The sequence below is a fragment of the Drosophila grimshawi genome, unplaced genomic scaffold, assembly GCF_018153295.1.
Source record: "Drosophila grimshawi isolate 15287-2541.00 unplaced genomic scaffold, ASM1815329v1 contig_848, whole genome shotgun sequence".
NCBI lineage: Eukaryota > Metazoa > Arthropoda > Insecta > Diptera > Drosophilidae > Drosophila > Drosophila grimshawi.
The window spans coordinates 9975428-9996951 of NW_025063692.1; the positions used below are offsets into that span (position 1 = coordinate 9975428).

Consider the following 21524-nt stretch of genomic DNA (forward strand, 5'->3'; position numbering starts at 1 on the left):
TGTTTTTTCTAATTTTTCTTTTACGATTTTATAGTTTTTGTTAGTCTTTGTGTCTTTTGTTTTTCTTTGTTTTTTTTTATTTTTATTTTATTTTTTTTTTTTTTTCAATTATTGATATTATTTATTGTTGATTTGATTTGAATGCAATTGAATCGCCCGAGCTGATCGTCCACAGCAATAGCAACAACAATTGTCAACGCCATCGCGATTTTCTTGCACTTATTAGCTGAAATTTTGTACGGTTTTATCTTGTTAGCATCACTTTTCAAATTATATAGCGCTTCCGGGGCGGGGTAGGGGAGGGTAGCAATCGATATGTGTAATTAATGCATTTGTTGTCGTGTGTTTGTAAATTAATTTGTTTCTCTATAGATTTGCTTCAGATTCTTACTCACAGTATTTACCTTCAAATCTAAGAAAAACATGATATCTAAAAAAATCGGAAATAATTTAAGTTAAAAAAAAAACTTGTTATTAAGTAAAAAGATTTACACTGGTTGACGAACAAGTCAATTTGCTGTCAATCGTCGTTGCGTTGACAACACACTGCAAGCAACGCCAGTTGACACACGTGTGTCAACAGTTAACGTCACTTTTTGACGCGTTGACAAGCAAAAAAATTGACTTTCAGATGTTTTTTTTTGGGTTGACAAGTTTTACAATACAATAAATATAATCAGCAATCGACTATTACATAAATGTAATAGATAACAAACAAAATTACATGTTAACTAATATGTAAAATAAAAAATAAATATATATATAATTATATATTTATATACCTAATCTCATAATTTTGTTCTTTTTTTAAATTTAAATTTAAGAGTTGAAGTACTTTCAAATTCAATATGAATTATTTCAATTTGTATTTCAAATAAAAAATCGGCTACATTTATGTGAACGCCATGAAAAAATCTTATTGGCCTAGGTCACGACCAGTTCCCAAACACTAATACTACATCAATGTTGTACATTCGAGAGAGAGAGAGTGTGTATGTGTGTTATATATAAATATTTTTAATAAATATATGTATATATTTATATACATACAGACAATTGGCATGGAAAATCTTACGTTGAAAATGTGGTTTGAGTCGAGAGTTGCAGTTTCATGTTGCACAGCTGTTCCCAAATTGGTATACTCGGAAATCCAATTGGATAGTTGTGATGACCGGCAGTTTAGGGTTAATCGGCTGCAGTCCATACAAATGCAAATATAATCGAATGTTGCGCAAATGGCAAATTTGGCTTTGGGTTTGACGATTAAAGCCGGCTAAATATCTTCACACACACACATACACATCTCGATTTTCCCCTGTGTGTGAGCGCATAGCATTTATGCATACACACACACACACATACATGCATTTTCATGTACTTGTATGTACATCTCTCTTCTCGCTTTGCTCGCCGGTGTGTTTGTTTTTTTTTTTCTTTTTTGGTGATGACAAATTGTTTCACTTGCCGTTTACTTATTGCTTGTTGTTTTCATTTTTGTGTCGTCAAAAAAATTTGTGGGAATGGGCGGGGGCGGGGGTGTAGGTTGGTTAAAGAAGTACTGCAACAAACACTTTTTTTCACTCAAGTAGCTCGCTCTCTCTCGCTCTCTCTGCTTACTTTTCAGCCGCTTTGCTTTGCGTTTTTTTTCTTTTCTTTTTTTTTTTTGCAAACGCTGCGAGGTTAAGTTTGTCTTTTTGCTTTGCAGCTGCAATCCGTTGGTGCTGGAGAGGAGAGGGGAGGCAGCTTATTTGGCTAACCACGAAAACAAACCAAAAAAAAAATTATACGATTAGGGCAACAATTTGCAATTGCAGTAAGCACACGCACACAACAAAATGGCCTTTTTTGGCGTGGGGTTTTTATGTTGTTTTTGTCACAGTAAAAAAATTTTTTAGCAGAAGCTACACAAACGCGTCGCGTTGCGAAAATGTGCTAAAAAATGCGCTCAGCTGTGGAGAGAGCGATAGCTAATTATACATATCGATATGTCACGAACCTTCTCGTTACATTGTCGACTGTTATATTGAACATGCTCACACAACGAACACTTTTGAAATACTCAACGAAGACCGCTATAAATATGGGTTTTTCATTATAGCGCAGTTTGCAATGATAATAATTTAAAAATAAAAAACAGGCGCCAAATATGGTAATGCTCTCAAGTAATTATGTTTAAAATAAATATTGATTATGATTATGATTCAGAACTCTACACACAAGCAGCTTACTTAAAGGACTCCACAAAAGTATATCGATATATTAACGAAAGATGTGTTTCCACTGTGTGTTTCCACAACAGCGGTGTGTTCCCACATCACATAGATGTGCTTCCGCTTTAGCATTATATTAAACACCGTTATTACACAGGATACGCCAAATACAACTAATCTGTCGATTAATTATAATAAATAATAATCAACATTAATTCATCAAATTTGTATAGACAATGTTTGTTTATTTTCACATCCTTACAGCAGTAATCGATATGTATCGTAATCAACAGCTTTTAGAAGTTGATACATTTTAAGACTCCTGACATAAAATCTACTGGAGCGGAACCATTTCGATTCTTAAATAGTTTGTTTTACATAAATTTTAAATATTATAAGAAAATATTTTAAAAATAATGCATCTGAATTAATTGTTTAATTGTTTTTGTTAAAGTTTATAATAATATAGGATCTCCGTTTTCACAACCGATATTATAAGGAGCAATGGGGTGTGACCGTATACCGCAAAGCACAAAACCAGTATTTTTGCCTTTAATCAAATATTTTAATACTGCATCAGAGATTTTTACGTTAGTTCGATAGTATTGCATTAGTTGCATAATTTAAACGATGGTTATTTTAAGTTCAGATATGCGCAGTATTTAGCGATAGTTAGACATAAAATAATTGACCAACTTAAAATTGTTAGTTTCTGAGATTGTACAAGCCTAGTATAAAATCTAACTATAAAAAATACTTTCCAAACTTGTGTAAGAAAGATACCAGAAAATAATAGTTAACATTCGATGTGGCGCTTGCCGATAATCAAATAATCAAGTCCATATATCGATATTAAGCTATTATAAACATCGATATTATGCACGGTTGGCTGGCAGCGCTAGCGCAAATAGATATCGTTCACCACTAATTCCAATTCAGTTCATTTTCGGTTTTTGTGCGCATCGGAGTTACACATATATCAATTTTCGAGGCGTTCGACAAAAATTAAAAACTAATTTATTGTAAAAGAACGCGCTGCAGTCAACCCATATACATCTACATATATATATATACTTACATATATATATATATGTATATATGCAAGCTGCGGCAGACAAGCACAAACAACAAGAGGCGACCACAAAGTGATTACGAATTTTTGTATGTTTTCATTACATTGTCCTATGTACATATAAGAGTTTTTTTTCTCCTTTTTTTTCTCCTTTTTTTTCTTGTTTTAATATCAACTTGGTTGTTGTTATTATTGTTGTGCTGCTGCTGCTGGTTTCGTTGTTGCTGCTGTTGTTGTGATTTTTGTGTGTTTGTTGTGCAAAATGTGTTGCTCATGCAGAGAAATTGCGCGTGCAACTGTCTCATTTCATTGTTTTATCTACAAATTTTTTTATTGTATTTTTTTTTTGCGAACGCGTCATCGTTTAGATGAAATAATGCCAAAAAAGCGCTCGATTTGGATGGGTGTGTGTAACTGAGTGTGTGTATGTGTGTGTTGAGTGAGACTCTTGTAGTAATTGAATGAAAAGCTGCGCGTTAATTTTAATAAACAATTATTTGTAAAAGCCGCCAAAAGGCGAACGATCTCAGTTGGCAGCTTGGCAGCAGAAGCAGCAGCAGCAAAGAAAGTGCCTCTTTGTGTGTGTGTGTGTGCAAAGCACAGGCAAAAACAAGATGAAATATGTATGTGTGTGTGTTTGTTGTTGCTGCTGCAAAAGTGAAATTTCTACTCGGATTTCTTTATTATTTAAATTTGATTGTGCTACTTGTTTGCCATTCTTTGTGCATTGTTTGTTGTTGTTGTTGTTGTAGTCACTGTTACTGGCAACGCCTCTCTGCTCGGCTTCTACTTCTTCTTGATTTGTCATTCAAACATTGTTGCGGGCTTTTTATCAATGCTATCAGCGGAAACATTTGCCGCACCCCGCTTGACCTTATTCCGCTCAACTCAACTCATTCCACTCACTCACACATACATACTCTCTCTTACACTCTGCTCTCCTCTGTTCTCTTCTTAATTTTATTTTTTTAATGCACTGCAGCCTGCAGCCCGCCCTCTGTTGTCCATCAGCCGCATTTGTTTTTCGCGTCGCGTTGATGGTTGGTTGACTCATTCTCTCGCTTTGCGCATTCCACATCCATTTATTTTCTAAGCTTAGTGCTGCTCATGGCAACTCACTCTCTCTATCTCGCTCTCTCTCTCTCCACCCGCTCTTTGTGCGAAGGGTTTGGCAACTGCTCTCATTGCAACTCTCTCTCCCTCACTCGCGACTATCAACGCAACGTGCTTGGCCTGTGCTGCTGCTGCTCTGCTAATCATCACTAAATGCCAGATCATACATTTGCATATGTGTGTGTGTGTGTGTGTGTGTGCAATTTCATTTTTGTCACAAAACGTGACTTGCGTTTTATTTCTTTTGGTTTTGGGTATCATTTGAATTCTTATCGAAAATTTGCATTTTACAACCCGCAACTAGAATCGAACATATTGAATAATATATATGCATCTAAGTCGAAAATGTAAACGCTCATTTATAACGGAATCCGCTAAAAAAGAGAACAATTTAAAGAAAAACATTTTTGTGACGCTGCAATCAATTTACAACAATTAGTATTTCATCCCTAATTTAATAATTGTTGTTATTTTAAAAACAGCTATAACATAAAATCAATTTTCTAATAACTACTTAAAATTTGAATTTAATTTTTGAATACATTCGATACGAGAACAGGTTGAGTAAATTGATTAAATATAAAAAGAAAAAAGAAAATCAAATCATATATTGATGATGAGCGTGTGCAATGTGATAAATATTAGTAATTACCAAATTACTTATCGGCATTCGGCAAACTGCTGACAAACAAGTTCAAGTTCAGTGCATTTAGTGGCTCTTGACGTTATCTGAGGAATGTCGCACAACAAATTATCAGCTCCGATATGAATGCAGTATACATATATATATATTACTCATTATTGTCATCTTTTGTTGAGCTGGAAAACTACCTATGACAAGTAATTCACATCTGACAGAAATTTAAAAAAAAGAAGTCTATTATTGATTTTTAATTTCAGTGTGTGTGTGTTTTCTGCTCTTGTGTGTGTGTGTATGTGTGTGTGTGTTTTCTGCTCTTGTGTGTGTGTGTGTGTGTTTTGTTTGCCTTGGCTTCGATTTTTCGCTATTCAGGTCTCGTGATAAGCGCTAATTTTCGCTCTCCATTTTTTTTTTCTCTTTTCTTTCTTGACCAAAACTTAAATCTTGGCGAGTTCTAATTTTTCGCATCTGTTGCGTGTGTCTGTCTCGCTCGCGCTGCTCTTCAGAACGCTGGCCGTGACGTGAGAATGAATGTAAATGGCTGAATCAACAATAATGATTATTATCATAATAATTATAATGATGAGCATGACACCATTTTCTTCGCTCTTCTGCAGCAGCTGCTTGCTGCTGTAGTTTTTGTTGTTGTTTTAAGTAATCCATACTTTAGTGATCTATCATCAAAAGATTCTACAAAGTTTTCTTTACTGCTTTTTTTGTTGTTTTGTTTGTGTTTTGCTTGTTCTCCGTCCGTCTGTCGAAGCGCTTTTGAAGTCGAAGTCATTTTGGTGTGCGACGAACTGGCACTAGCCTAATTTATAGCCATCAAGCTGTGATTTGTGCCAATTTCTAGCTTGGCACTTTTTTTACTCGGACAGAAGAGCACCATTAATATAAATAGTAGGGTTACTTCAGACTTGAATAAGACAAAAAAAAGCAACAAGAAAATACACTTAACGTACTCTGCTTAACAAGAGGAGTTTGTTGTTGTATGAAAATGATTTAATCTGGACGGAGCGAAGCTATATTATACAAATTGTAAAAATAGGTAAGGGATAAGATTAGATATGATTCGGTGTGATTTCTACTATTGTATCAAGTACATTGTAGTTTTTCTCAGCTTTTTTCCCACAAGATCTTATCGGAACAGAGTTGCGTTCAGATCGTGTCAAGAAATCACTGGCAATAATATGCACACACATATATAAGTGTATACAACACACACACACTGTGCATATGCATAAATCTAAAGGAATTTATCTGCTTATCTGATCTTAACTCGCCGCTGCACATTATCATCATCATTTTGACTCTCGATTTAGCTCTCTCAGCTCTGAGTCTGCCTAGCTTTTAATTGTACTCGTTTCCTCCCCCCTCCTCCCTTGGGGTTACTTTGTTAGTTGGCTTGGCAACACTCTTCCCACGCCTTGACTGTGTGTGAAATTCGCTTCGTTATCTTTGCGGCGAAATTCCACTTGTTGGGGCCAATCACACACACATTTACTGACTACTCTACTCGCCTTGAACTTGGCCAACATGTGCGTAGAAAGTTGGGCGACATCGAAACCAGTTTTTTTTTCTTCATTGTATTATTTCTTTTGAGCAGTTCAAAGCTTTCAACTGGCAAGTGGAGTGATGCAAATGAATGATGAGCAGAGCAAGCGACAAATACGAGTAATTCAAAATGGCACATGAAATAAAAGCAAAAACAACAGCAACTTAATGTGAATTGAGCTTTCAAAAGCTGTTTAGCATAATTCGCATTGTTTTGTTGTTGTTGTTGTTGCTGGCGCTATCCCACTCGAAGCAGCCAAAGTCAACGGCAGCGCCGACGTCGCTGTTTTCGCAGCACGCGACTGCGCAGCCGGCGGCGAATTTGCCGAAAAGCATTGTCGTGAGTCACGGCATATAATCCAAACTCACACACACACACACACAGACAATTTGTTGCTATTGCTGTTAATACAGGTTCATCTTTTTCTCTAATTATCTCCTTGGAGTGGGTAATTTAATTTTGTCACGAGGCATGTAACGCATTAAAACAAATTAAGTATGACTCCATAATTTTTATTACGGAGTCAAAATTTGTCTCGTTTGATGACAAATGTAACTATATTTTTTGGTGTTTTTAATTAAAATATTCAATTAAAGTTAAGTAAACTGCTCGTCAGTTAGTGATATGTCAGCGAGGGTAGAACATCTTCGGCACATCAAAGATAACTGTTCTTTCTTGCTAATCTCTTCTTTTTTTTTGTGTACAACTTGATGAACACAGGCAAAAACTAAGCAGTTAACAGTTAACAAAACGCAAAGGCTATAAGAAAATAACGAAAGACAGACAAACATATTTGTTATTCTTCTTTTAGTTTCTTGTTCTTCGTAGAGCGTTGCTTTTTTTTTTTGTGTCAAATGTGCCCCAAATGCTATCTGAGAATTATGTATATGTATAAACATATGTATGTAAGTATAGTTGGTGCAGCGGCTAACGGTATTAGCAAGTGAGGACAAACGCAAATTGGAATGCAAAAAAAAATATGAAGAAAAAACCTGTAAGAACTTTTCAACGAAGCGTAACCGACTGAAGAATACTCTGTGACATTAGAACTGTGCTTAAATTGGAAATAATTTAATATGGTTTAATTTTAATAAGGATCATTTGTTGCCTTAGCAAATATCTGTTTTAAAGTGTTTTGACTTGCATTAATTAATTTTATTTGAAATAAAATTACTTAAGCACAACTAAATGAATGTGTAGAGAAAAGAGAGAAAGTTAATTCAAATTTTTACTTAAATTAGATAAGTAGCCGGACAAACACTGCTCAAAATACGTGGATTATTTTTGTCGGATTGGGAAAGAGAATAATTATTGAAGTTGTTTAGCCAGTTTTTAAATGTTGTATGTCTATAGGTCAAGCTAATAAAAAAAAAATACAAAATATGCCAAATGACGAGAACATCAGTGCTCGATGACATCAGAAATAAATAGAGTCTTAGCAACAGAAATATTCGATTTTCGTTTTAATTAAGCATTTTCATATCGAATGTATTTAAAGAGGTTCTCATATATCACACGCAAACTAAGAAATCGATAAGTATCGGTAATGCCGTTGTCATCGATTATTGCAGCATATACAAAAAAAGTCTTTGAAATTGAAATTGATACATTTATTTGTGATTTGATCCTTGTGCCCAAGCAGAAGTTTTTCCATTTGCAATTCACAATCCGAGTTTGTGTGTAGATATGAACAGACATATTTATACTGATGCTGTTGGCTGCCATTCCATCTTCCAGCTGCAGCTCAGTGCTAGGGGCCTACCCCTACATATGCCTATATGCCCTATATCAACATAATGCGGTTTATTGAACTCAATCTCCGCGGAAGTCAAACAAATTCTTGCTCCTCGCCGTGTACTGTTTTTTTTCTCTTCACTCCACTCCACTTCTCTGCTCTCCTCTTTACTTTTTCTTCTTGTTCGTCTTCTGCTTGTATTGTTGTTGTAAACATTGCAAATGGCGCAGCAAAATAAAATGCTGCTCCAAAGTGTCGACGACGTTGAAAAATGCGGCTCCCAGACGGCAGCCACCAACAATTGTCAAAGACAAAACAAAATGAGAAAAAAGGAAAATACAACAAGGAAGCCAAAAAGAAAAAAATAAAAGAAAGTCTACTTCAAATGTATTTGGTTGCTGCTATGTTGTGTGATGGATGGGAGGGGGTGGGGAGGGGAATCAATTTGACTTGTTGAGACAGCTTTAAAGATACAAGCATACATACATACATATGTACATACATAAATACACACATGCATACATGTGAAAAATGTATGCATGCATGTACACTGCAAGAAATCAATAAATCAGTTGCCAAATCGACACCTAGTGAAGTATTTCGACTTGCTTTTTTTTGTACTTAATGATAAATCGATAAGTGCAAATGGATACAATTAACTTGAGTCGTGCACCGATTTCGGATGGACTCCATTAACGGCATAAGGGCTCTAACTGTAACTGTAATTGTGACTGTAAATGTGAATATAAATGTAGCTGTAGCTGTTGCTGTTGCTGTTGCTGTAGCTAACTAACCACAGAAAAATTGCGTCAAGGTTATAATCAACAAGGCAGAAACAACCACAAGTTGCACACAGCACAACCCATTGACAACAACAACAATAACAAGAACAAGAAGAACAACAAAAACAATAATCAAATGCTCTAAACGAACTAAACTAAATATAAACCCATTAAATTAACAGTTAGGCTAAAAACGCAACTAACAAAAAGCAAGCACAAAACGAATTTTTTGTGTGGGGAAGCGGGGGAATTTGGAGCAAAAGCAGTCGACGAATGGAATGAATATAACCAACAACAAAAACAACAACACAACACACTCATACACACACACACACACACATTCGTGCTCGCGAGCAACTCGTGGAAAACACGCACGCAACTCACAAGGGATGGCAAGGGGGTCGGTGGGGCAAGGGGAAGGGAGGGCGGGGGGGTGGTTCGGTCGTCAAGGGGGTGCTTTAAAGATGTAACTGTTAGATGTTTATCAGAATCAGGCCAAAAAAAGAGCTCAAGCAAAACGGCCGCGGGAGAACACTGACAACTCAAGCTATTAACTTGGCTGAGAATTTAGCGTTAGCGCGTCAAAAGTTGTGTATAGTTTTGTGGCCATAACATATTCTTCGTCTAACTGCGCTTTTCGGCCCTCTTCTGGCGCTGTCTGGGGATGGTTTTCGGTGAGCTGTCGCTTCTATGCCCGCCCTTGCCGCTTAACGCTTGGCCGCGTCAAGTCGCAGTAGATGACGTCATCCAACCGTGCACAACAATAACAACAAGAACAAAAACAACAACCACCACCACACACAACCACACAAGAAGCAACATTGAAAGTCGAAGTCGATCGAATAATACAAAATTATGAGTAATAAATAATCGGGCACCCAATGAAGCGAAATGTGGCTGCAAATCCATATAAACCCCAACATCCTCCTCCTCCCTACTACCCCAAATATAAATATAGTAAATAGTCGATATTATAGTCTCCCAATTGCATTCCAATTGCCACGATCCCCCCGATAATGGCGAAAAGAAAGATAAAAAAAAATCAAAACTATAACAAAAGCAAAAACTTCATAAATTGCCAAACACACAACAAAGAAAAACAAGAAAAGCAAATGAAAACGAGAACTAAAATTGTTGTCTGTTTAAAATCAATTTGAAGCAAATAAATATCAATTGGTCGATATTCGCTTGGCCGTTTCAAATATTATGGCAAACACAAGTCGACCGACCCCACACCGAAATGGCCAAAAGTTGTGCTCGAGCACAACACACAACACCGAAGACGGCATACGCTTTCTTTCTATCTCTCCATCAAATTCTATCCAAATATTTATATTCATTCATAAAAAGCGGACTTATTCTCTTTTGCGAGCATCTTCGCTCATTCCTTTGCTTTGCTTTGAGTGCCATTCGTAAACGATTTACAAAAAAAAAAAAGAAAATATAAAGTATTATGTCCTGTAAATTCCTTAAGGAGTTTATAAATAAGATACATATAAATTAGCAACTTAATATTCATATAGACTATATAGACGATTATCTATGGGGTCTATCGAGAAACCGTTACGAAGACAGCTCGGAGAAACAAGAAACTCAGAATTCTACAATTTCGTTTAGAAATTGCTTTTGGTCTCTGGCTGTGTTTTGATTTGGTTCGGTTTGTCTGTCAGCAAGTCGCAATGACGTCATCACCTGTGCCACAGTTTTCCCGCATACGGTAAAAATATATTTCCGCAAGCATTCAAATGGCAAAAATAAGAGTTCAGTTCAATTCTGTTCAGTTGAGTTCAGTTCTGTTCTGTTCTGTTCTGTTGTGCGTATGAAAAGCGAACGCAAGCAGCGAACAACAATGTTGGGAAAATGCTTTTTGTTTAGAAATTACTGGCTTGCTTTTCTCAACATTTGTTGTTGTTGTTGTTGGGGTTTTCTTTGTGGTGCTTTCTGTCCTCTACCCTGTAGTCATAAATAATGACTGAGTAGGGTAGTATTAATTAAGAATAACCATTTCCATCAAATAAATAAATCGAGTCGAGTTGAGTTCCGAGTCTATAAAAACTTGCAGATTTTCATTTTTTAAATTAAGTATCTCGTATTTTGCAATAAATAAATAGTTCAGATCTGTGTACGAGGTATCCATCCAGTCGAGCACTTATTAATTAAACAAGTTTTAAATATCTGATTTTAGGCCACAATCAAATTTGCAGCGCGATTTTCTTTTTTGTTTTCATTGAGTTGTTTTTTTTTTTTTTTTGGTGGCATTCAGCAGGGATTTTATTATTATTTTACTTTTTATTCTTATTATTACTTGTTTATTGCATTAAAAATGGCTGCTCATAAATGATGTATACGCCCCATGAATTTTGTCATTGGTTGCCATTATGAAATCGGCCATTATGCATTATATTCAATTAATAAATGTGTGTTAGCCAAACAGCTGCCTCGCTAATTGGTCTAAGCTGAAGGCTTTCCGACAACACCCAAGTTTCAAACGAAGGCTTCAAGTTATTTATTGCCTTGAAGCACAAACAAAACTTCCCAATTATCACCAAATTCACTCACGAATTTGAAATTCGAGGAAGCAAATTGAATGCAAAGAAATTGCAGTTTTAACTTGATTTTATGAGTAATACTCGATTTAATTAAATCACGTGAAACCCAAACCTTAACTTAACTTAAGCCCAAAGCGTACTTTTTATTATGAAATATTCTTGATTTCCGATTGAAATCGAATAAATGAAAAATCAACCAAAATTAAAAGCAATTTTTTCCAATACTTAAATGTGCATATAACCCTTTCAAACGATTTGAAGGGTATGGGGCATAAGCAAAAAACAGCAGCAACAACCTCAAAGATAAAATTTAAATACACATTAAAAAGTTTCTTAGAAATCAATTAAAATGCTTCTGGCTAAAAAAATGCTGTTTTTTTTTTTTAAATTCCAGGCTAATGTCAAATGATCAAAACGTAAAAAGAGAACAGACAGTACAGTTAACCCTACACAAACACACATATATATATATATATATATATATACAGCAGCATGTACATATCTCATATATAATATTGCATATATCTAGTGCTGAGCTAGAAGCAATAAAAAGCATAACAACAAAAAAGTTGTGCAAAAGAAAGATAATTAAAAATTGATTTCATTACCACGTAATTTTATTTGTAGTATATATGTATATATATATATATATATATATACTGAAATCATGAGTGTGTTTGGCGAGTTTTCAATTCAATTTGTTGACTAACGCCGCCAATGAAGTAGTTGCTCTTTAAAGATATTGACACAAAATACAATTATGAATTGTGTGGCATCAATCACTTTTCAACTGGCAACTAAGACACCTGTTAAAGGCTTGATAACGTTGTGCAACAATATATGTTGTAAGAGATACAATAGGACATCATCGACATCTCTGACATCCAATCGAGATTGGCCTATTTTACATTGAATAACAAATGCTGGCATTGCTTGAATATTATGTATTTAAAAGTTGGATTCAATTGGTATCTGCTAGTCGAGTTGTTGCGACTACTAAAGAAAAAGCAAAAAGCAAGTTTACTTTTGATAATAACTCTGAAGAGTGAAGTGCTTCAAGAGATAATTGTATTATTTCTTTTCACACACACAACTTGGGCCAATAAATTGCAAGCTATATATATATATATATATGTATATATATTAAGCAAATGTGAGTAAATTCAAGAAATTCAAACGTTTTTCATATCTTTTGTTCCATGGATTTATTGATAGTTTTGTGTCTAAAATGTTTGCAACGCAATTCGAGGGATTTTGTTTCGACACTTCTGACAAGAAATGTGACATGCAAAGTGGCCAAGCCTTGTTCATTTGAGTTAAGCGTATTTCAGCATATTTATAATAAAGTTAGAATTATTTTTGCGTCATCCTCTTGTTGTGGTTGGTTGGCTGGTTGGCTGGTTGGTTGGCATGGCTTGTATGACTAAAGCCAACTCAGTTGGACGTGGGAGTTTTTTTTGTTGTTGTTAGCATTGTTACCGATTTCCATTTGTTTTGTGTGTTTTTGTTTGGCTTTTTTGCTTGGAAGTCAATTGATTGACGCGCTAGTTGTTGCCAGCTTATATGATTACTCATACGCCGCGTGGCACTCGCTGAGTCGTTTGTAGTTTGATGTTTGTTGTGTAGTTTGTTGTACTTGTTGCGCATGTTATTTGATTTGATGACAGCTGCTGTTTTTTGTTTGTTTTTTTTTTTGTTTTCAATTCCCAGGCGTCGCCATTGGGAAACCCTAGCCGCAACACATCTCATGAGGCAACAACAACAATAGCAACAAATACATATATATATATATATATATATATATATTTACAACTCAGTTCCAGATAAGCAGAGCGCAGTGCAGTTGTTCGCTTGTAGGTCAACTGCGGTTGCTAATATAAAATACATACACACAATGTTTTGGCCAAAAAAAACACACACACAACAATAATATCACTTGTTGGTGGCTCTATGAGCATTGTGAGTGCCTTTTCATGGATTTGGTTAAGGTGTCAAATGTGTAATGTGTAAATGTGACTTGGCCTGGTTCATTTGTCTGTTCATTTGTCTCATCCAAAACGACGCACTTTTGTCCGGGTGTCAAACATGTTTAGCCATTGAAATTCAGAATCCAAATCGGAATCAGAATCGGAGTCAGAACATAAATTTAACATTTTTTACACCACTTCTAGTGGAGCCGGTTACACATGGGTATGTGTCGCTGTTCAAGCTGGTCGCGGCTAGATCGACTCGTCTGTTGAACCTGCAAAAGATACAAGTTGCTGAAACCAGAATCGGAACATAAACGGACTACAACTGACTACTATATATCAACTGTCTGCTGCCAGGGTATTCAATTTTCGACGCTTTAATTTTCAATATATATATATATATATATATATATATAGAGAGAGGAATATTTGTACTGTATGCTGTATCATTTATTAGTTGTTCGTCATCAGTATTCATACTCGTTGCTATTCTGCTTTGATCATTGTTGTGCACAGATGTGTCAAATTAGTATCTGTATCTGTATCTATGTGTGTCTCTCTGTGTCTATGTGTGTGTGTGTGTGTGTGTGTGTGTGTGTGTGTGTGTGTGTGTGTGTGTGTGTGCAGCATGATTCTGTGTCTCAATGACAGCATTTTACTTTTACTGATTGCCTTAGAGATATTTTTTTGTTGAAATAATCAACACTGCAAAATTGCTCAAAGAATTGTGTTTTGTTCAGTGAATGCTGATCAATATCTAATAGATATAGCTTTAAATTAGCGCAAAATCTTAATAATCTTTAGCTATGTTGCTAAGATACATCCTCAGACCTTCTTGTGATGCTGCATGTAATTATGCACCTGCTTTGTTTTTTTTTGGTTACATCAAAAGGAAAACTTGATCTATTGTGGTGATCAGTGGCCCACTGCTCAATTGGCAGCAATCCAAATGGCCGCGTGGCCACTCGCAACTCTCTCTGTGTGTGTGCGTGTGTGTGTGTGTGTGTGTCACCAGCTATATATATATATATATTTGTTGTTCCATGCCAATGCAGCTTGCCATACGTAATTTCACGCCTTAATTTACTGCAATTCGATGGTGGCGACGCGTCGGTCACAAAAGGCTAATTGCGAATGCCGGCTACAAGCAGCAATAAAAATAACAACAACAACAGCAACAACAGCAACAACAACAACAACGACAGCAACGACGACGACAACAATTGGCCAGGCCTAAGCGTCTGTTTTGGCCAGCTCTGCATTATGCTATTCGCATGCTTTCAGCCCGTTTCGCCGTGTGTTTAAAGTTCATTCAACCATTTTTTTTTTATTTTATTTTATTTTATTTTATTCAGTTTTCATTTTTTGTTATGCTTCATTTGTCGATTTGCGCGCAAAGTGGCCATAAGAAAAATGCGAGGCGTTGTTTGTTGTTAACTGCACAACTAACAACAACAAACAGCAAACAACGGACAACAATTGCTGTAACATATTGAACAACAGCAACAACAACAACAACAACTTCTTATTACAATACATTATTTATGTTGGCCATTGTTCATTGATTTATAATGCAAACACGCTATATTGAACTACTCCCTAATGAAGTGCAGAAAGTGCAACAAATTGCATATTGCATCTATAAAAATGTTTAGTAAAATTGATGAAACAACCAAAAAAAAAATGGGATAATTGCTGAGCAGCAGTATTACTAACCCTTAAGCGATTTCTAAGCGGAGTGGAGTTTGTTGATGTATATAAAAATGTTGTAGAAAGCGAAAATGTTGCAAGTTAAAGTTAGTTATAGTCGAGTGTCACTGCGCCACAGGCTTGCTTGTATATAAAAGGCGCACATGTTTCTGGTTATGAAACCCAACAAGTCATTGGCCCGATAGGCCAGCTCGAGCCTTTTATGGTTCAATTGTTGAACGCTTGAATGAGTCAAACAACAAAACAGCAGACAATAATAACTGATAGCCTGTCGCCGTCTATTTTGGCCAAAACAGGAAGCCCAAAACGAAATAAGCTCTATGAATAACATATAAATAAATTATGTATATATATATGTATATAAATGTGTACATGTTCATATGTTCAACCCTTTCAATTTTCTCTTTATTCTGCAGTTGAATCACTCGGCCACCAAACGAGCACACAGGAAGAGATCGAGAGAGAGGAAGAGAGAGAGAGTGTGAGTGTGAGAGAGTTAAGAGCGTTGAGTGTTGAGTGTGTGTGCAGCCCGTCCACCCACCACCCACCAGCCGCCAGTCACCATCAGCCCAGCCCCATCCCCCACCCCCCATACTCAATAAAAAAAAATACAAAAATGAGCAAGAAACCGACAGCCGGACCGGCGCTGCACAAGGTCATCATGGTGGGCAGCGGCGGCGTTGGCAAATCCGCACTCACATTGCAATTCATGTACGATGAGTTCGTTGAGGACTACGAGCCCACCAAGGCCGATAGCTATAGGAAAAAGGTGTGTAGTCAATAGTCGTTGAATATGAACTATACAACTGTTAACAAACAATTTTATATTTTATATTATTGTTCAGGTTGTGCTCGATGGCGAAGAAGTACAAATAGATATACTAGATACAGCCGGCCAGGAGGATTATGCAGCCATCAGAGATAATTATTTTCGCAGCGGCGAGGGTTTCCTCTGTGTCTTCTCAATCACAGACGATGAAAGCTTCCAGGCCACCCAGGAATTCAGGTGAGTGTTTGTCGAGTGACTGTGTCAAGTGGCAACTGGCTGACAACCCCAAGTGTCGTTGCCACCAGCAAATCCCAGCTAAGCCTGAGTGGCCTGTCTTGGCCACTGCACCACTTACTAATTGGAGAGGCAACAGCCAGCGGCACTCATCCACACGAGGCACACTAACGAACTGAAGTCGCAACCATTCCACATACAGCGCTCATTACATGTATGTGATGTTTTCAGCTTAAACATTAAAGAACAATACGAAAATTGAAATGAAAAAAATAAGTAACATCCAAAGCGATGTTTAAGCAAGTTACAACCATGGGAAAGAACAGCCTTAGCATACTTAACGGTCTATTAATAGGACACAGCGATCTGTGCAGGTTTTGTGAAAGAGAGGAGGAATCCTCGATGCACATCCTAGCAGAATGTGTCGCCTTAACTAGAAGAAGATGCAGCATCCTTGGAATGTATGTGATGAATTTCAGTGACTTGGAAGACCTCAACTCAACAAAGATACTCACATTCGTGCGGGAGCAAGGCCTGATGGAAGAGCTATAGGCTCAGAAGGGGGCACAATAGATTGAGTAGGTCGCCCCCTCGTATAATAATAAGTGCAGTTCTGTAGTTGGCTTTAGCTGCTTGTCTATAAGATCTAAACCTGACTAACCTGACTAGCCTCTCTCAGTTAACTTAATGAATGAAATTGTGGCAAAGGTTTTGCTTGCCATAAATCAACTGTAGCTGCAATATCAATAATAATATCGATTGTCTGTCCAATTACGATTCCCAGAAAGTTTAATTTCAGTTGATTGATATCGATATTGATATCGATAACCAATAATTAAGTTGAAGTAGTCATTAAAGTCAATGTGATGAATATTTAAGGCTTGAGAGCAAACCTTAAGCATTTGACAGCTTTTCAATGTGTCCTTTGAGCCTGAGCCTGAGCATGAGCCTTGAAAGCAAACACAGACAGACACACACACACACACAAACAAGACATGAACATGAACATGAGCGCAACAGCAGCAGTTGTAATAGGATGCTTGCTGTGTGTGTGTGTGACTGGGTGTGGTTCCTCAAATGGATTGAATAACTCAATAGGCAACAGGCAACTGGTTGAGTGGCTAGCTGGGTGGCTGGCTGGCTGGCTGGTCTAACAAGAACGTGGAACGACATTGTTGTTTGTGTGTTGGCAACAGTGAGTCACTCTTCAAAATTGATAAGCGGCTTTATCGGCTGCCTAAGCCAATAATTGACTCTATTTAACTGTGTCAACTCTTTCCTGCCTCCCCCGTCCGCGTAGAGAACAAATATTGCGGGTAAAAAACGATGAGAGCATACCGTTCCTGCTTGTGGGCAACAAATGCGATCTGAATGACAAACGCAAGGTGCCCCTCAACGAGTGCCAGCAGCGGGCGCAGCTTTGGTCCGTGCCCTACGTGGAGACATCGGCGAAGACGCGCGAGAACGTGGACAAGGTAAGTGGCCGGGTTGAGTGAGGTTGACGGGTGCCACTAGTAGTACCAGTAAGGTACCGAAGGTTTATGCACATATATATATATCTATATATATATATGTGCATATATATTTAATGTAAACATTTACAGAAACATTTCTGAAGAAGGCTCTCTTCGTCAATTGGCTGAAGCAAGCAAGCAAAAATAAAGAAATTGTTTATAATCATGACAATTATGACAAATTTGAATCTAGAAATCAGCAAACGATATGCAAAATTTTATAGCGCACATTTTGTTCGAAATAATGAATCATTTTTATTTGTTTTTGTGGTTACAATTTATATATAGATATCTTTTGATTTTGTGTGTTTTGTTGTATCTTGTGATTGCAAGCACAACAACAACCAACAACCAACAACAGCAACAACAACAACAACAACCTTTCAGCAAATAGATAAACAACATTTGTGCTCCATTTTTACTTTCATTTTCTTCACATTCAACACATTCTTATCAAAAGTTTCTTTATTTTTCTATTTTTTTATTATTTTTTTTTTATTGTCCATTGCAAATCTCTTGCCAAATAGTGTTAATAAACGTTGTTGTTTCGACACACACACACACACACACACACAATGCACACTCATTTTGATTAATGTTTGAGTTTTTGATTGTAAAAATTACTTGTATGCCATGTACAATAAGTTGAAGTTGCAGCTAATATGCCCAATTTGTTAGTGCTAAACGAGGTATGAGTAATTAAAGTGGATTTTAAAGTGTTTTAGTCATGTTATCTTTGCTTGTCTTTCAACTGAACTCTTTAAAGATTAGAACGATTAAATGGAAACAAATACCAATTTTATTCATTTTTAATTTAAGATACATTTTGAGTACATGGCATAAGTGAAATATTTGACAATTAAAAGTAATTAAATTGATAGTTCAGTGATTATGATTATGATTGACAGATTATAAAGTTGGCTGAGCAGCTGATAATGGAGATATACCCTGCGGCTGCCAATTGGGGCACGCTGCGCACGCGCACCTAAATTGTAGCCTACTTTGCAGCACTGTTATCGCTCACTGTTGTCATGTTGCAAGCAGCTAAAAATATTCATAATAATAATTATGTTGTTGTTGTTTTTTTTTTTTTTTCATTTCAATTTTAATTTGAATTTTGTTTATATTTATGACAGCGCGTCAATTTATGTATAACTCACACTTGAAATGCTCCATGTGTAACCATAGCTCACACACACACAATAAGAACTACACCTACACACACACACACACACACACACACAGAATTTAGCTGTAAAAATACACATTTTTGTCGTTTTGTATCTGTATCTGTAACTATTATATACTTATATATATGTATAAAATATATATGTACATGTATATTTTATTTCCATCACAATTGCAGGTATTTTTTGATTTGATGCGCGAAATAAGATCACGAAAAACCGAAGATTCGAAAGCCACGAGCGGGCGTGCTAAAGATAGATGCAAGAAGCGGAGACTTAAGTGTACCCTACTTTAGGCATTAGGTGCATACTAAAAATATATACAAAACCAAAACAAAAAACAATATTTATATAAAAAAACTCAAAAAAAAATACTCCTTTAAAACAACACACTAACTTTACCTAGAGTAATAATATACCCCACTTAACCCCTAAGTACTTTCGTAGCTTGCCCGCTTTCGCTTTTGGCTTTTTTGCAACACTAAAATCCACATTATTTTTTTTTTATAACAATTTATTATCCTTTCCGTTTCCAATGATTTTGATTTCGATTTGAGTACCGCTTTCGTTGTATTTTTTTACTTTCGAGTTTTCCCTGAGTTCCAACTTGGCAAACCACCACACAATAATACTAACTAAACAACAACTAAAAGACTTAACTTGGATGTTGGTTAACGGCTTAACTATTTAACTACTTACTGGCGTATGGATTTACTAACCACAAACTCAGACAACAATTCAATGAGTCTGTGTCTGTGTCTGAGTCTGTCATGTGTCTAACCCGTTTCTTGTGCTGGTATCTGACCACATTTCACTTTCGATATATATATGGATATATATATATATATGTGTATGTCTGTTTTATAACCATATCGTTTTACAATTGCTTTCAAAATGACAAGCAAGCATTCTCTGTATTTTCCATTCAAGTAAGGCTGATCAGCAGATCACAATTGATCAGATATAGATCAGATGTATGCAGCAGCTCGGAATCAAATATATCAGTTATATATATCAGTTAGCGTAGAAAATGAATCAATTTTAAATGCTGCATTTAACGCGTAGAACTTATGCAATTCTAGCTTCTTGAAAGTGCACTTTCATCAGCAACACTAAAGTTGAAGCCATTTCAAAATATTGAAACTAAAGATTATTATCTGAATACTGATACCTACACATTCACATGTACATACACACACACACACATACATACACTCATATATACATACATACACACATACATACATAGATACACACTTGAAGAATTGATTTAGTTTTGTATACATTTCGCACATTTGAAATACGTATCGAAGTCATTTTCGAAAGACCACCCAAAAAGTTCTTTTTATTTGGTTTGGTACTCCAATTATTCTTTCTTTCTTTTTTTTTTTTGTTGTATATATATTTTTTGATTTCTATGTATTTAATTTATTGATATTTTTCAAAGATTTCTGGTGTATGAAACTTTTTGCTTTCGGTTTTTAGCCACTTTCAAAATTATGTAATTCTAGAACAATCAACAAAAAACTTAACCCAACAACAAAATCAACCAATTAACGCTTTCGATTAATTAATCATTCATTATGAGTGTGTGCTCTCCTCTATTGTGTCCAGGTATTTTTCGATCTAATCAGGGATATTTCATCACGCAAAAAACAACGTCAGATGGACGTGAAAGAGCCGGCGAAGCCTTCTCCTTGCTGCCAATTGTTGTAAAATTCAACTGCAACAACAAGCGAAAACAACAACAACAACAGCAACAACTAAAAACAGCATGAAACACAACAACAACAACAAAGGCCACACGGATATACAACAGCAACAACAACAACAACAGCAATAACAAGTAAAAATAAAACAAACAAAAAATGCAACAAAAATAATTAAATGGTTATGTTAATGATATTGAATAACAACAAGCAACAGCAACAAAATTGTATCAAAATTATTTGCAACATTTCAACGATGATTAAATTTAAATAAATTATGAATTATATGTAATATACATAAATAACAAAAGTCGATATATATATATATATATATACAGATATATATACATAGAAATGAAATTATTATTTAGGCAACAACAATCAAATAAAAATACAAATAAAAATAAAAAAATAAATGTTTCAAAGCACAGCGCCAGCTTTTAATTTATAATTGATCGATTTATTTTGCTAAAATACAAAATAAATAGAAAAACATAAACATAAACATAAACAATATACATAATAATAAACAAAACAGATTATTATTAACAATTTAGCGAGCTATAAACTACATCTATGCAACTTATATAAACGTGAGCACTTCATTTTATAAATATAGTTTTTGTTTATTGTTTATAAAGTAATAGCAAAATGTCAAACAATTAAAAGAAAACACACACACACAAACACACAGAGAAAAGCTTTTTATAAATATATACATGCAAAACATATGTATATACATAAATATAGTTTCAAATATATATTATTGTAAAAT

At 35.6% G+C, this 21524-nt stretch overlaps 1 protein-coding gene across 2 annotated transcripts; it reads left to right on the plus strand.

The window, feature by feature from the left end:
• Positions 1-3154: 3154 nt before the first annotated feature.
• LOC6566005 (ras-related protein Ral-a) lies at positions 3155-20909 on the plus strand. Of its 2 annotated transcripts, XM_032738985.2 has the most exons (6): positions 3293-3371; positions 15753-16105; positions 16182-16342; positions 17640-17814; positions 19220-19343; positions 20655-20716. In XM_032738985.2, exons 2-5 carry the CDS (start codon positions 15953-15955, stop codon positions 19334-19336), a joined length of 606 nt encoding a protein of 201 aa, XP_032594876.1. In that variant the 5' UTR covers positions 3293-3371; positions 15753-15952; the 3' UTR covers positions 19337-19343; positions 20655-20716. The 2 variants fall into 2 exon arrangements, with proteins under 2 accessions (XP_032594877.1, XP_032594876.1); XM_032738986.1 differs by lacking the exon at positions 19220-19343 and having other exon boundaries at positions 3155-3371; positions 20655-20909.
• Positions 20910-21524: the final 615 nt, after the last annotated feature.